The sequence below is a fragment of the Amphibalanus amphitrite genome, unplaced genomic scaffold, assembly GCF_019059575.1.
Source record: "Amphibalanus amphitrite isolate SeventyFive unplaced genomic scaffold, NRLGWU_Aamphi_draft 000094F_arrow, whole genome shotgun sequence".
Classification (NCBI taxonomy): domain Eukaryota; kingdom Metazoa; phylum Arthropoda; class Thecostraca; order Balanomorpha; family Balanidae; genus Amphibalanus; species Amphibalanus amphitrite.
In genome coordinates, this window is record NW_024881590.1 from 73952 (window position 1) to 88263 (window position 14312).

At 47.9% G+C, this 14312-nt stretch overlaps 2 protein-coding genes across 15 annotated transcripts in view; one reads left to right on the forward strand and one right to left on the reverse strand.

The window, feature by feature from the left end:
- Positions 1-14312, forward strand: part of LOC122380250 — a 36961-nt gene that overhangs the window by 189 nt on the left and 22460 nt on the right. The window contains exons 2-7 of the mRNA XM_043363238.1: positions 8733-8890; positions 10006-10223; positions 10543-10757; positions 11007-11174; positions 11544-11665; positions 12000-12159. Of these exons, the coding sequence (XP_043219173.1) occupies positions 8733-8890; positions 10006-10223; positions 10543-10757; positions 11007-11174; positions 11544-11665; positions 12000-12159 (1041 nt within the window). The remainder of the gene's footprint in view (positions 1-8732; positions 8891-10005; positions 10224-10542; positions 10758-11006; positions 11175-11543; positions 11666-11999; positions 12160-14312) is intronic.
- On the reverse strand, positions 127-7879 carry LOC122380251 (RWD domain-containing protein 2B-like). 14 transcript variants are annotated; one of them, XM_043363250.1, is made up of 7 exons: positions 7186-7261; positions 3935-4000; positions 3366-3678; positions 2921-3052; positions 2599-2706; positions 2135-2323; positions 127-1744 (listed from the first exon to the last, which is right to left on the reverse strand). In XM_043363250.1, the coding sequence occupies exons 3-7, from the start codon at positions 3654-3656 to the stop codon at positions 1472-1474; spliced, it is 993 nt and encodes a 330-aa protein (XP_043219185.1). In that variant the 5' UTR covers positions 3657-3678; positions 3935-4000; positions 7186-7261; the 3' UTR covers positions 127-1471. The 14 variants fall into 14 exon arrangements, with proteins under 14 accessions (XP_043219185.1, XP_043219177.1, XP_043219187.1 ...); XM_043363242.1 differs by lacking the exon at positions 7186-7261 and adding an exon at positions 7016-7179 and having other exon boundaries at positions 3366-3681; positions 3935-4231; XM_043363252.1 differs by lacking the exons at positions 3935-4000; positions 7186-7261 and adding an exon at positions 7860-7879.

The window sequence follows — 14312 nt, forward strand, 5'->3', positions numbered from 1 at the left end:
TCGGTTCTGCTTCAAATCTTGGTCCAGCAGCAGAGAGCTGAACGACGCTCGCGCGGTAATCATATCACGTTTCCAGTCGAGCGGAGATCGAATCACTGGGTAGCAGGGCAGAGTCAAACGCGGCAATTTGCTGAATTTTGTATATTTGCTGACAAAGCGGATCAGCTAACATCGAGGTATCAAACGTGGGGTAGAAAATACAAACGGCAGAATTGCGACACATGCGAACCCTGGTAGGGTACGAAACGGTCTGGACCAACCATACAGACGTTATACATCAGCTAAATCAAACACCTTTAAAATATTTGCCGATTCACCATAGTAAATGGGTGCTATCCACGATCCCGCTTGCTCTAAAAAAAAAAAACGAGCAAAAATCCATTTAACAGTCACTTGGGAAAAAGCCGTTTATATGTGTCTTTAGAGTTTACATATACTAGCAGACAGGAACGACTTGAAGGCATCGCGACTTAGGCAATGAGGACGAATTGCATGCGGGAGAAACAACCACACAATCGTATGTCGGGTTTGCCAAGTCAAAATACAAACTTCATAAAAACATCCAATCAAGAAACACCGGTAGGAAACATGGAAGGCACGCCACCGATCCGGGAATGGCCCACTTGAGAGGGTCATTTACCTCCAGTATTCAAAAGTCTTTGAACACAGGGCAATGGCTACAAATATTCATCACAAACACCTACTAACCTATCGCGTCACAAAAGTGACACCATCCGGGCGAGGGTAAACGCACAAAACCGTTAGTACCGCGGCACAGCACGCTCGGTTAACCTATATAGCTACATGTTAGTGTGACCCCTCCCAGCCTTTGGTGTTCGCCTAAATCTACCAGCCCCTAGTGTCCCGATGCCCTAACTCGCTAAAAATTGACCCGATTTACTATGTATCTAGCTACTATGCACTAAGTTCCCTTATCCCACAGCTCAGGCCCCAGACCCACATCTATATTCTAATAAATATAAACTGTGAATCAGGTACCACTATCACGTTTCAAAAACTCACTGTACCTGTTTTGTGCCCTGCCTGTTGCATCAGGTACGTGTCAACCCAGCGTTCTACATTTCCAGTCGATCTTTTATTGTCCCCACCGCCCGTACATCCAACGTTCTAAACCGTAAACCACCATTTTTCGCCGGCACCCTGAACCCTTGAAGATTCTGATTAACGCACTTATGAATGGGATGAAAAATAAACGTTTCAATAAACTACGATCCATCAAAATTAGCAATATTTCGATCAATGTGAGGTATTCATCGTATTAGCTTCGACTACCGCAACAAACACACCACAAACGAGCAAATAATAGGCGGGAAGGTACAAAAATAGGTTCTCAACAAGCAGACTAACGTCTTATGAGCCATCACCACTGGTGGCACCTTCATTCATTGATTACCCTCCCCCCAGCTTTCACCACACACCCCTATTTCACCAGCCCATTCCCCCGCCGTCATCAATCCTTTCCCGTCGCCGCAGCGGCGGCGGCCGGCCGGCCACTGACCCCAAAATAGTCCTTGAACACCTGGGCGCAGTGGTGCTCCTCCAGAAACTGGAAGAACCGACCCATGTCCATGCGGTGCTCGTTGGCGCCGGAGCGCACGGCCGGCAGGAAGTTGAGCTCCTCGAACACGCTGAACAGCCGCAGACTGTCGTGTGTGGCGCCGTCGGCCAGCGGGATCTCCTCCTGCTTCTTCAGCATGATCCGCTTCCAGTTCCATGCCTTCACCTGCAGAGAAGCGCAGTGGGGTCAGACGTGGCGAGTGCCGTTAAGAAGCGATTGGGTACTGGGCAAACGAGCCTGGCAAGCTCTCGAACGTTCCGTTTGGGATCTTGGGCCTTCATGAATAGAAGTATTCGACAAGTGTCAATCGAGATAGCTTGCACGACATGATCGACTTTTATCCTTTCACGACCGCCATACAGATGAATCGTTTCTTCGACCGATAATTATAGAGAACGATGATCCATAGACCATAATGGATAACGGCCCATCACCAACCTCACCTCTTATCTCGTTACGAGTTGACAGCACGGTATTAGTATTAGCGTTCGTTTTAAGTTCCCCCCTCCCCCTCCACCACAGTCCCCTTCCCAGTGGAGTGCCCCTTCCGCTCACCCGTTTCCACCAGTCAGCTGTGTTGGCCGCCGGGCCCTCCACACAGATGATCCCCGGTTTGCCGGGTAAACTGAATCCGGTGACGGCGCAGTCCTTGGCCAGTTCGAGCATGTCTCGTCGCTTCACCTTGCTGTAGATGTGGTGGGAGTAGATCCAGAGCCGGGTGAAAACGTCTGGCGCCTCACACTGCTGCGGGAGGAGAGAGGAGCCCGGGTGGAGGGCGGGCATCGCGGTGAGCAGGGTGGTGCGCTTAAGATGGAGATGGGAAAGACATGCCCTGAGACTCGCCCGATACACGTTCATATTGTTAGTGAACTCCACTTCACAAAAAGAACTGGATAAAGCGCTTGTATTGTAACTTTCCTCTTCAACAAAGGGTGAATAAAATCAAGAGTCGATCAGTGTTCTACTACCCGGGTGACTGTGTTTAAACCAGAAATTACGACGGGCTGCAGTTGTGTTACCTCGGTAGGTTCGTCCTTGGTCTGAGCGTCGTTCTGAATATACTTGTCAGCGTTGTCCTGGAGCCAGGCGACCACGGTGCCGATGTAAAGCTGTCCAGGCTCCAGCGTCTGTGGGTGGGGAATCGATGACATAAGTCTTAGATATGACTGTTATGTTTGGGGACAGAGTACAATGCATCACTAAAAAAAGGTTTAGTATGACAGTGTCTCGGATGTGCAAAAGGATACTCGCCCTCATGAGAAAACCAACAGCTAATACATGTTTTATTTTTACCCGCCATTCAAATACTAGGAATGGTCTTCTCATTCTGCGGGCTCTCACCCGCACGTGTTCGGCCAGGTGCTGGTTGATGGTGTGCGACTGGGCGCGGTTCAGGCCGTCTGAGCGAACGAACAGATCCGGCTCCACGTTAGGGTAGTCGAGAGGCAGGTGCACAGACAGCTCCAGCTTTCCCTGGCGGACAGAGGAAGATCGCGGTCAGATCGGGCAGGCAATTTGGGGGAAAAAAACGAGGTTTCGCGATGGAAGAAAGAGGGGATGAAAGGTCATAATCTCGCTCATGTAAATCTGGAAATGAGCTTTTAAACTGGAGCAAAAATCGACATGTCATTTTCCAACCAAACTTGTGGCAAAAACTGCACATAGGGAGCCCGTTTAGATGGCTTCAGTGGTGAAGATTTAGCATCTTCTAATCCGCGACGTCCAACGCACTCCAGTGCCGCGACGGCCGCCGGGAACAGTCCGTGTGCCCCCCCCCCTCGCCCACCTGGTCGCCGGTCTGGAAGGCGATGGTGTAGTCGAGCCGCGCCGGCGGGTCGTGCAGACTGCCCTCCACGAACTCGGTCATCTCTGCCACGGCCGCTGGGTCGATGACCTTGAGCTCGCCGGGCTGCGGGAACATGGCGGCCAGCATCTCTAGCTCAGTGAGCTGCAGCTGGCAGGTCTCGGCCAGCTCCTGGTGGTCCATCATGCGCTCCATCTCGCCCTCGAGCTGCTCCAGGTCGAGCAGCAGGCGCAGCTCGGCGGCCGCCGCCTCCGCCGCTGCCGGGGCACTCATGGCAGGCGATCCGTTCTCAGGTCTGCTGGGAAAGGAAGACACCTTGTGAACTGGGGAGGCATTAGCTAGCTCCCAGGGTGTTTTGCTGTTCAAATGTGAGGTCTGGTTATTATTATGAAATGGAAGAGGTCATAGCAATTTCATTGAATCCTGACAAAAATGAAACTTTTTGAACCCAGTGCATGTGTACTGGGTCTCTAAACACTTTGATGGTCTGCACATAGGTACAAATATGATGAGATTTCAGTGGTGTTGTCAACTGTCAAGGGCTTGCATACCGGTGTCATGAACATCTTTCATCTCTTTGTAGGGCTTGTCTGGGTGGTTCAAAGTTATCCGGAACCCTGAAGAAGTTTCACATTTGCCCTCAATTAATGCAATATGCCCAAAATTTGTCCCTGAAGATGCAACATGAACTGATGAATTACCTAAGCTGCAATATGAACCCAGGATCTCATAAACAGCCTGGGGAGTGCTACTGCAAACCCAAGCATTGTCTTTAGCGACATCAAAGTGATCAAACTGATTAATCATTTTTAGCTGCTATATTACAGCGTTTAGAGAGGGTCCATTAAAGGGACCCTCCCACCTTCAAAAAAGTTAATGAATTGGCATAAAAGTGATGTAGCGTGAATCACAAAGAGCGAAAATGAACATCTACCAAATTTTACCGGAAAATATTCACCCGTTTTCGAGATATAAGACTTTTATTTTTGTTTACTTTTTGGGAAATCCGCTGTTTCTATGACGTCACATAAAGGTTTTCTTTACGTCGGCATTTGGAAGCAATAGTTTGGTATCAAAGTGCGACAAATATTGCGCGAATGATGCGTTTATCTTATCAAGGTCAATATATGATGGCCAATAAAGGATTCCAGGACAATTCTTATGGCATTTCTTCGTATCGCAATTCTTCGTCTGCAAATCTTCGTCAGGGCATTTATTCGTACCTATCGCATTACTTTGTCTCGCACCAGGGTATATGAAAATCGGTTCGCATTTCTTCTTCAACGCAAATATATGCAAGAGTAAGCATTGAGGGACAAATAAATGCACCGACGAAGATTTGTAGACGAAGAAATGCGGACGAAAAATTGTGCTACGAAGAAATGTCATGCGAGGATTCGTTCGGGTACCATGACATTTATGTGATTTCAAAGTCAAGGTTCACAGCTGATCTGCTAAATCAAGCCAAGAATCCAAACTATCAAAATACTATAAATATTTGTTTGTCTGTCACAGAGGTCTCAAGCAATATAAGGTTGACATATGTTGAATCAAAAATCTACTACCACAACTCACATCTCCTGCCTTAGTTTATCATTGTTGTTTTAACTTGCTTTCAAGAGAAACAGAAGCCAGTATCTGATATCACTTCAGATGATTGTTTCAAGATCTGAGTTCAAATGGAAATAAAAGCAAGATCAAGATGAAACAGGGATTATTGCTGTTAAAGTAGTTTGGCCATGATACAACAAGCACATAAATCATTAGCCAAATCAAATACTGGTTGGTTTGTCAAGATGTTTGTTGTCTGTCGTCTGTCGAGCTGCTATGAACACTGAACGCTCTCACTCTTACTTTAAAGAGAGTAGTTTAAGTTGAATGGTAGTGAGCTGTAATTAGACAAAGCAGCTATTCAGTGCTCACATCAAGCCAGGCTAGGAAATGGCATCAACTGTGGTGGAGGAAGCAGGTTCGGCAGCCCTATGTTGTAAACTTCTGTTATGTCTTGTGTTTGATCAACTGATGTTTTCTGCTCTGTTTTGTGCAGTGATAGTAGCAGGTAACTGCATGCTTGTCAAATTATGTGAATAAACGAATTCATAACATTGCATTTTTCTCTCCATGCAAGGAACAAGTAAGATGTTGTAGAAAATGTAATAGAGGGCTGCATTGCTGATTTTGCACTTTATCAGAGCTTTATTTAGAATTGCTTTCCTGAAAGCTACACACAGGCCACAGTGCTGAAATTCACAATGTCATAGCTTTTGGCAGAAAAAAGAAAAGACTTACCTAGGTAAAATTGGCTGAAAGTATGGCAGAGCAGGTCTTGATGCGTATGCCCATCCGTGTGCTTGCCGAAGCCGAACTGACTGCAACACATTTAACTCTGACCCACCATGGTGGCTGGCATATCCTGAACTTTCACCACTCTAAACAAGACAACTTTCAGCCCTCAGCATTGTATTAAAACACTGTACAAAACACTCAAAATTTGTTTCAGTGCCATCCACGGACAACATCAGTCGCCATTCACCAGGCCAGTAAAAACAGAATAGATAATAGCTTCAAACCCATGTAGTCAGAGTTACTAGGTCTGCACCTCAAAACAAAATCCAGGTGACATTCACCACGCCAGTAAAAAACAGGTACTTAGGTAACGTAACAGCTTCAAATCTGGTAACATGTTGGTCAGACTTTACACTACCATATTTACATGGAATAATATGATACCAAACAATAGTGCAACCATTCTGGACAACAAAAGTGTATGATAAAATTAATTTAGAATACTCTGGCAGCATGATTTACGAGCACAGGCAGGTGTTACCTACCAGCCTTCTCAAGTTCTCAATGCTCGTAAAACCAACATTGTAGTTTTGATTTTACCTTACATGATAACACACTTGGCTGCAATGGCACATTTAATTTAATACTGTGAAAAGACCAGTTATAACCACTTCACAAGCACAATTGCACCTCCTGCCGACATCCTTTTCCAAAGACAGTCAGCAGCGTCTTTCGTCAAAACTGGAAGATAAATCCCCTTTCAACTGTTAACATCAAAAATATTTCTTCATGGTATGACTGTGATCTCCATATGGAAACCTTGCAGGAAAAGAATGAATGTCAATTGTCAGCTCTTCAAATTTCTTTGGACTTTAACTTGCAGTACCATATCCAGTTTGCTTTGATATTTTGTTTTTTATTCCATGTTGAAGTTGAACACCAAGCTCCAGATATAGCAGGCAGCTTGATCATCTTCGGCCTTGGTATAATATCAGTCCAAGTTCCAGTGGTGGGTATCTTCTAATATTCAAATTAAAATGAAAAGCAATAGGCTTTCTCAGCGCCGACGACGGATTTCACGTTGATAAAAAAGGGAGCTCAAGGTCAGCAAAACTCGGGTTCAAGGAATGGCGGGCGTTGAAATGACTGCTGACGTCATCAAAAAACCGCTAATGGTTAAGAGATAGGGACTAAGCTGGTCCCACCCTGCAAGTAAAGGGAAGAAATTTCTTGAACGCCATAAAGCTGCGGGGGTTGCGACCAGGATAAATGGTGGTTTCTGAGCCTGGCCGCAAACTTGGCTATCTCAACTCAAAACTAATGTTAAGGTGGGATGGTCCCTTTAATGCAATCTATGAAGTGCTAATCTCTGGATTAAAAACAAACGTGCAGGTATCAATTAAATTCCTGATTGTTCTGAAGGTTTGTATAAAAAGAGACAATGCACCAGGACAGAACCTGCAATCGATTTATTTTGAGATTTTATGCAACATCTCTCATTAATGTGGAACTAAACACTAAGGCCGCGTTCGATGTCTCCTCGGACGAAGAACATTCTACGCAGAATATCAATATTCTATTTTGCGTTCGATGAAGCACACAGGCGGACGACGAGACCGGCCATTTTGTGCGCCACTTACACAATGTGCGTCAGTTTCGAAAAAGGCCCAAGTTTACGTTTCCATAGAGACCGCGCATAAGTGTCAACAACTTCTGCAAACAGCTGCTGCGCCGCTTTTGAAATACGCGCCATCATTGCCTCTCTGCCCACCGTAGTACGCTCAAAAGATTCTGCGCGGACGACGAAGATTCTACGTGACGTCACGTAGAATCTTTGCCGTCCGTGCGACATCGAACGCCATTTCGGGCCCGGACGGCATAGAATCTTTGCCGTCCGGGAGACATCGAACGCGGGGTAAATATCAATATTAATTGCGTTGAGCACACTTTGACTAAGGCTTACTAATACCGTCCTGAGATACGTAGATGTAATAATGTGATATGAATGGTATAAGTCAACTAGTGGAATCTAATTTCATGAAAAATAATATAATGGCTTGAAGTTTAGATTAGCTCACGTGTACACAAAACACAAAAGCTTTTTTGTGATCTTTTGTCGCTGCTGCGTCGCTTCTGCATGAAAGTCAATAGTGAGGATAAGTTGCGAAATTAATATTGACTTGTTATTACCTTTGTGGTTGTAAGCTGCGATGGACAGGTGAAATTACGAAATATCACTTTTCTTATTTAATTTCATTATGAAATTATAATACCATTTATAATGTAGACTTCCTCAATAGACAATTGAACGGGTATCGGTATTTCTGACCGATTCCTACTTTCGGTGACTTTTTTTAAATACTCCCCAGCAGATGCCTTTCGGTTGCTTCCTGGGCCCTGTTTCACCGCCCGACGCTGCGCGCGCTGCAGCGCGCTGGGAGCTGAGGCGTGCCCCTGACGTCACTTGAATGACGTTGCGTGCGATCCGTTAGCTTATAATGAATCGCGTTTGGAACAGAGGTCCTAAAGAATCAAGTACAGAGAGAACAGAGGTTTGAGTGCGAATGCTGTTAGCGTGCTGTTGGTGCTGGCGCTTGGGTGCTAGCGTTTTGCGATGACGTCATAGCGTAGCGTCAGAGGGAAGTTTGTTGATATTACCATGGAAACCCAACGACTGCAGCGCTCCGCCGTGAAACAGGGCCCTGTTTGTAGGGTCGGCGAATGAGACTAGGGCGCAGTCGTAGTCTATAATATTGGTACTATTGGTGGGTGGCGCTGGTAGGTCTCGAAACTCAATTATTTTTGTTTTGCATTTTCATTTTTTTGGGTGAGCCTGGGGCAGATATGCACGTTTCATTGGCGCTTCCGCCCCGGCACTGACTGTTGAATAGAGCCTGTACTTATTTTAGGGCTATGACAATGATGCCGATTCCTTCATTTCTTGCTTTGCTATGTCAGTTGTCAATCATGGATAAAATAGTTGTCAAATGACATGCATCACTTGGACCTGATCTGTCACTGCTCTAGAGTCTAGGCTTTCTACTAACATTTTCTCTTTTGCAGGTGTAGATGTTCTGCAGAAGGACAATGGTGCAGAAAAGGTGTGGGACTTCCCGGCCCCTGGAGCCCAGCATGTGCACATTTTCAAAGACCAGGACAAGACCTATGCCCTGGCAGCATTTGGACGAGGATCGAAAACCAGTTGGCTATATGAGCTGGTGGTGAGTTTTCTAAATAATGCAACCTTCAAGTCTATGCCTTTCTTGTTAAGCTTGTATTCAGGACAGGAGGCCAGTTTTACCAACAGAAAAATAGCTGCCTGCTGGAATTTTTTGCCTAAAGACCAGGCACTTCACACACCTTACCTGAGGGGTGTTCACAGGCACCGCACACTGCTGCGTGCGGTGTGTGCGGTGCGTCCAGCAGGCGTGGGGGTAGGGGATGGGTAGGCGGTTATGACGTCACGGCTGCGTGCGGTGGACGGTCCGCTGTGGCCAGTCCCGACCAGCCACAGCGGTCGCTGTGTGCGGTGACGGAAGGCTGACGTAGGGGCGCAGTGGGCGGAGCTTGGAGGCTGTGTGTGGTCCGACCGCACACAGGGCCCGTGAACAGCCCTCTGGGGTGAAGGTGCACAGTTGCACACAGTGTAAACTTGATGAATGATGGGCATGTAAGAGGATAGGGATAGGGCTTTACTGCTTACGCTCGGTATGTGAAGTGGTTTTTAAACAAAAAATTCTGGCAAGTGGCTATTTTTCTGCTGGTTAAACTGGCCTCTGATATATCAGAATGGTATGTTAATTTGTCCTGACAGGCTGTTGGAATTTCCAGGAACAGAGAATGAAAGCATTGTTACATTTTGAAGTGAAACTTATCTAGAAACTTACATGTCATGGGTATTTTGTTCCTCTCTTATAATTGAATATGTTCCTCTGCTTCTCCATCCCTTCATATTTGATGATTATCTGTGCAGGCTGGTTTAACAGTAATCACCATGAATTGTTGCAGCAGCAGTTGAGTTTTTCCCTTGTTTATCTGGGTGTCCTATAGCCCACACAATTACTCCTGGCCTGCTCCAGGTCAAGCCTGCTGCTCGACCTGGAGCTCCTCATTCACACCAACCACTGGGTGTCCTAGTTCCCTCTTCTCTCACTCCATTTGGCTCATCATCCCTTTTGGGTGGTCCCTCATCTTGGTGCGACAGTTCCGGGGAGCGTCACTCGTCCTATCCCACCACCACCACCCCAGCCACTTTCCTCTATTATATTTATTGCAGAATCTGCTGACCATTATACCCTCCCTGACTTCTGCCTGCCATCTCTTCTCGCTCACCTAGGGTGACTCATGGACGGCACGCTCCAACCTGTCGACGTTTGGCGCCGTCGAGTTCACGTCGTTCGTGCGCGATAACAGCCGGTACGTGCTGGCTGCCGAGTACGACTGCGGCGCCAACCGGGCCGACAAGCAGGGCTCGGTGCTCTACCGGCTGACAGGCGGACAGCTGCAGCTGCAGCACGTGCTGCCCGGCGGCCATCCCACCGACGTGGCCATCTGGTGCGTAAACGGGGTGGAGAGGGAATTAGGTACCTCTTGTGCGTTCTTCGAGTCGGTGAATGCATGTGTAGTAATGCTGTATTTATCATTATACAATATCATAATAACCATAGACTATACCTAACTGTATTACAGGGTGTAGTCTATGCAATAACCTTTTGTTTTCTTGTTGATTCTTTGTGGTTTCTTGTGCTTATTTCCTCATATTTCTTATGTTGATGCTCTCTTCTATTTCATTGTTATTTGTTTTATCAAGTACTGGATGCAGCCCGTTTGTGTTGTATTAACGCCGACCTCACACATTGTTTTTGGCGTGCAGGAAAAACTTAGATACGGTCCACATCGGCGTGGCCTCCGAGTTTGAGAGTAATGCCTACGGGAGGGCCAACTACCACGTCAACAGCAGCGTCTTCAAGTGGACGGACGGCAACTTCCTGCGCCACGCGGTGCCGACGCACGGTGCTCGGGATCTGGAGCCGTTCCGCATGCACAGCCACTCGTTCCTGGCGGTGGCCAACCACCGCAACAACGACGGTGGGTGGCCCGGGGGACCGCCGGATGGACGGGATGTTCTAACGGCGAAGCGTTTATTTGAAAGTATTTACTGGGGTATTTTCCTCATCTAGCTACCGTGTTTCGGTTTTTCGTGACCTTTTTTGGCTGGTCTTAACACAACCTCCAACTCCAAGGATTTCCCCGTGATGACAGCATAACAGTTGCAACTCGTATCAGCACTCGCCTCCCCCACATTGTTGGTGATCAGTCCCCTTTACCGCTCTGCAGGCAGTCTGAACCTGTATAGCGAGGTGCTGCGCTACAGTTTGGCGACGGGTCAGTACCGGTCGTACCAGCGTCTGCCGACGCGCGGCGCCGTCCGGTTCCGTCACTTCAGCTGGGGAGACGGCGTCAGTGCCGAGCACTTTCTGGTGGTGGCCAACCAGGCCGACCGAGGTAAGTGGACCGACGGCGTCGTAAAGGAGGGTGATGGGCGCAAAATGACCTTAGCAGTCGGCGCGCCCTAAAGCCCCAATTAACAAACAAACAAAGGAGGGTGACAGCTGAGGGGAGTTAACTGCATTTTAGGGGCAGCCGAAGTGCTGTGGGTCGAACAGTGAGTACCGTTTGCGTAACTGTTGCCGTTAGTTGTCGACAAAACAGTCAAGTCATATAGTGTCACAGTGGTCGTCAGTGAGTCTTCTCGTCTAATATCGATAGTGTCGATCTAATATCGATCTCGTCCTCTTAGTGCCCGATGAATATTTGATACCGTAATTTGCAGTGTGTCACCCGGTCCTTACCACCGTTTTACGCTTACCGCAGACTCTGCTGCCGACGAGGTGGACTACGGGGTCAGCTCTGTCATCTACAAGTTCTCCCAGAGCCAGTTTGTGCCGTTCCAGTGCATCCCGACCGTTCGAGCCAGAGATGTGCTCCCCGTCTGGGTCAGTGAAGGGGAAGGGGAGGGTGCGGGACAGGCGGCGGGCGGTTGTCATGTGTTGCGTCCGTCAACATGTGTAGCTGGACCGTTTTATCACTTAGTGCAGCCCAAGCTTGCCATCTTGTTGGCCCAAACGGAACACTCGGTCCTTTTCCAATTCCATCGATGAATATTGAGCTACTCATTTTATATTCTATTGCCACCACTTTGATAATCGCTAGCCCCGGACTATGTTGCTGTAATCGTCAACTGGTTGCTTTGGATCGTTTCAACCTCTCCTTCCGGCGAGCCCGACCTCTCAGCTGACCTTCCCTGCGCCACCCTTCTGTGTCCCTCAGGGCCCCAGCGGCGAGTTCGTCCTGGCCTTCCTGGACAACTCCGGTCTGAAGCTGTACCAGTACACCGGCTGGCGGTTTGTGCTGGTGACCCTGGTGCCACTGGTGCCGGCTGGTGACACTCGCCTCTCGTCCTTCACACACGACGGCTTCAGCCACCTGAGTGAGTTCCCCACCGCCGCCGGACCGGTGGATGTAGTCCGACCACTCGCTGTATGGCGAGCTGGCTCTGTAGCTAGACGACTGTGATTGGGACCCTCTCGGCGGCCCAGGAGCAGCAGAGGAACGATTGTCGAGAGGAAGGTGTCGGCGCTGCCCACTCACAGCCGGGTATCTGTATCGAGTGTGTGTCAGACGTCGATGCAGGTCTCGACTGTGGGAGGGCGGTGGCTGACTGCCAGCTCACAGCTAGTCCTGTCGGGCGGCGCCCGACTGTCCGCAGTGGGAGTCCTGGACGGGAGGTGACACGGTCCGGTCGCCGTGTAGAGCGCCTACGTTCGCGCTGCGGTGGACTGGTGAATAATGGGTGACAGTCTTTGGTGTTTTTAACTACACGAAGCGTCGAATGTCAAACGTAGTGTAGTTTAGGTGCCTCTATCTTGTGCACTACTGTCCCTGTATGCTTCTTGGTTCTGGGGCTTCTGGTAGCCTGCTGTAGTGCTTTGTAACCCATAGCTCCGTGATTGTAGTCACTAAGAAATACCTTCATCTCCCTCTTTGTTTCCACATGTCTATCTTTTGTTCAAGCTCTTGTCTTTCAAATTAAAATGCTTATAGATTTTGTGAATCTTGCAGTCTGCTTTCCAGCTGCTGTGTTGTGAGTCATTTGAAGCTCGTATGTGCAGACTGCAGATGCTGCGATTCTTGTTTCTATCGCAACCAACGCAACTGTACTATTGTGTACTAACGCTTTGTAGTTACTATGCTAACAACGTTTCTGCCTCAGTGCCTCATTTCGCCGTTGTTCTTATCTTTACTAGTGTATGCTTGTAGTTGGTGCTGAACTTATGGTAGTTATGCTTAGAAAATACACTGCAGCCCGAACGTCTGTGTTTTGTCTCGTTTCCGATGACATTGAAAAGCTGAGCGATTGCCGTGACTCGAAACAAGTGGCGGAGCGTCACCAGAGTCGTGACCAGTTACCACCAATTAGAGCAGTAATCAGTGTCATCACATGGGCTCATGATGCTGCTGTTGATGCGCACCAACACCTCGAACAATATCACTGCGCCATTCATTGCACAAAATAACGTGACCACTCGTGCTATTGAGCGCAGCAGCTACTGTTACTCGTGACATGCATCGACGAAAGGGGTTAATATTCACCCCATCGAAGCGACATATTGATTCTAGGATGTTGACCCTGAGCTCTGTCAAGAGTTTACGCTGTGTGCACGTGGTCGATTCTTTCTATTGTATTACTCAATCTGACCCATATTTATTTTAATAGTTTTGGGCATTGGAAATCCTGCAAAAAAAAAATACGAAGGCACACATAAATCTGCTATCACCAGACATGTTAAGATCGTTATGGAGCATGACCCAGTAGCTCAATTGGCGACCAAACGTGGACGGGTATCACCTATGCTGGATTCCCAGTATCTTATCGCGACTAGGACGACTATGACTTCGGAATTAATGGGATTACAATCACGTTTCTTCCAACGAAAAGGCATGGGTTTTCAAAACTACCGATTTCGAAAGCCGTAGTCGTGGCTTTGGTAGCGTAGGTCGCACCATTGGCAATAGATGGCGCTAGTAGTGACTGCCTGAAGTGGTATGCTGTGCCGCACGGCGCGGTGACCGATAGCGAGCCGCTGAGTAAATGCCGTTTCCGTTCACTTTCGAGTCACCTATTCAAGGTAGTTTTTGGAGCTGATTTCGAATTTAGAAGCCATTTGAACATTTACGAAGAAGTTTTGGTGCATTCGTAACATGCTACGAAGCTGTCTATGGTGGTTGACACTTACTATGAGTACCTACCTACCGGCTACCCGGCAGGACGCCTACTGGTTGACCTGACCCGACCTGGTCTGAATGCATAAAGACATGATATGTGATCAAAACTAACATGACATTTGTGATCAGCACCCCGAAAATGACATAACAACCTCACATTACGGAGTTCTGACAGGTCCCGATTTCCCGACTTTTCGGTCATTGACCTGACCTAGAAGGTCACCAATGGCCTAGGACTTTAAAATCGGGTATCATCGGCTTCCTTTCATCACGAGCAACACGCTCGTTTTTCCTCGTTGCTGTAACTCGATCAGGGGGAAACGGCAAGGGGGGGGGGGTCCAGCGGACCTTCGAGGC